Source organism: Sphaeroforma arctica (assembly GCF_001186125.1).
Source record: "Sphaeroforma arctica JP610 unplaced genomic scaffold supercont1.10224, whole genome shotgun sequence".
NCBI lineage: Eukaryota > Ichthyosporea > Ichthyophonida > Sphaeroforma > Sphaeroforma arctica.
The window spans coordinates 1-970 of record NW_014030334.1 but is presented as its reverse complement, the minus strand read 5'-3'; the positions used below and the strand labels follow the sequence as shown (position 1 = coordinate 970).

The 970-nt window shown below is 53.0% G+C and overlaps 1 protein-coding gene across 1 annotated transcript; it reads left to right on the top strand.

Moving 5' to 3' along the window:
• Positions 1–96: 96 nt before the first annotated feature.
• Positions 97–843, top strand: SARC_17268 (hypothetical protein; the record flags this gene model as incomplete). The annotated part of the gene is made up of 1 exon (XM_014288633.1): positions 97–843. A coding segment is annotated over one exon (747 nt), but the record flags the coding sequence as incomplete, so codon positions are not given.
• Positions 844–970: the final 127 nt, after the last annotated feature.

Sequence of the window (970 nt, the reverse complement as noted above, 5' to 3'; positions counted from 1 at the left end):
CTTTTATATATATATAAATATATATATATATAACTTTATTCTATTTTTATATCCGTCGGTTGCTGAGACCAACTCCTCTGTTCCCCTATACCTCAGCCACAACACCTGTGACCCAGGTGCAGGGTGTTGCATCCGAAGTCATTCCCGCAGTTAACGTCTCGTCAAACAGTTCTGATTCACAACCGAGTGCGACCACCGCCATCCCCGCAGTCCTGTCTAATCTCTCATCCCAGGACAAAATGACCCATTTCGCGGGCCCGGGTGCAGTGGATATAGGGCTGAAAGCGCCCCATAGTGGAGACAAGATGATTGTGGCTATGGAGGGAAATGGTAGTGCAACTTCACACCCGCCCACACAGCCAGACCCAAATAGAGCATCACCCACTCTCCTATCCCCGCATGCAGACACCTCTGCAAGCACAGCCACAGCCACAGCCACAGCCACACCCGCTCTGTCACCCACCCATACACACAAAGCCACACATCACACGCCAACGCACACGCACACGGCCACGCTATCACCAGCCAAAAGCAAACCTCTGGCACTTGTCCTCAACGGCGCGAAGCTTCGCGTGCAGAGTCTGTTGCATAGACTGCTCAACCACACGCGCGGCACTGAGCGACTCACACCCGTGGCGCAGGTGGGTGTGCTGAACGAACTGGCCAACAGCAGCCAAGAGTGGTACAGAAATAAAAGCGGGACGGGCAAGGAGGACTGGGCGGAGGTGGTAGAGATGGTATGTGATGCGCTGGGAGAGAGTCTGGTGCATGAGGTCAAGGAGATCAGAGCGGCAGCGCTGCGAGTGGCCAGGGTGTTGGTGGTGGATAAGGACTCGGCACAGAGTTTGTGTGCACAGACGTTTGTGTTGCATAGCTGCCAGCGGTCGCTTGTGGTTCCTAGGAATATGGAGGTAGGGTCTTATTTGGCACTGTGTATGGGTGTATGGTATATTATGGTATATTATATAAT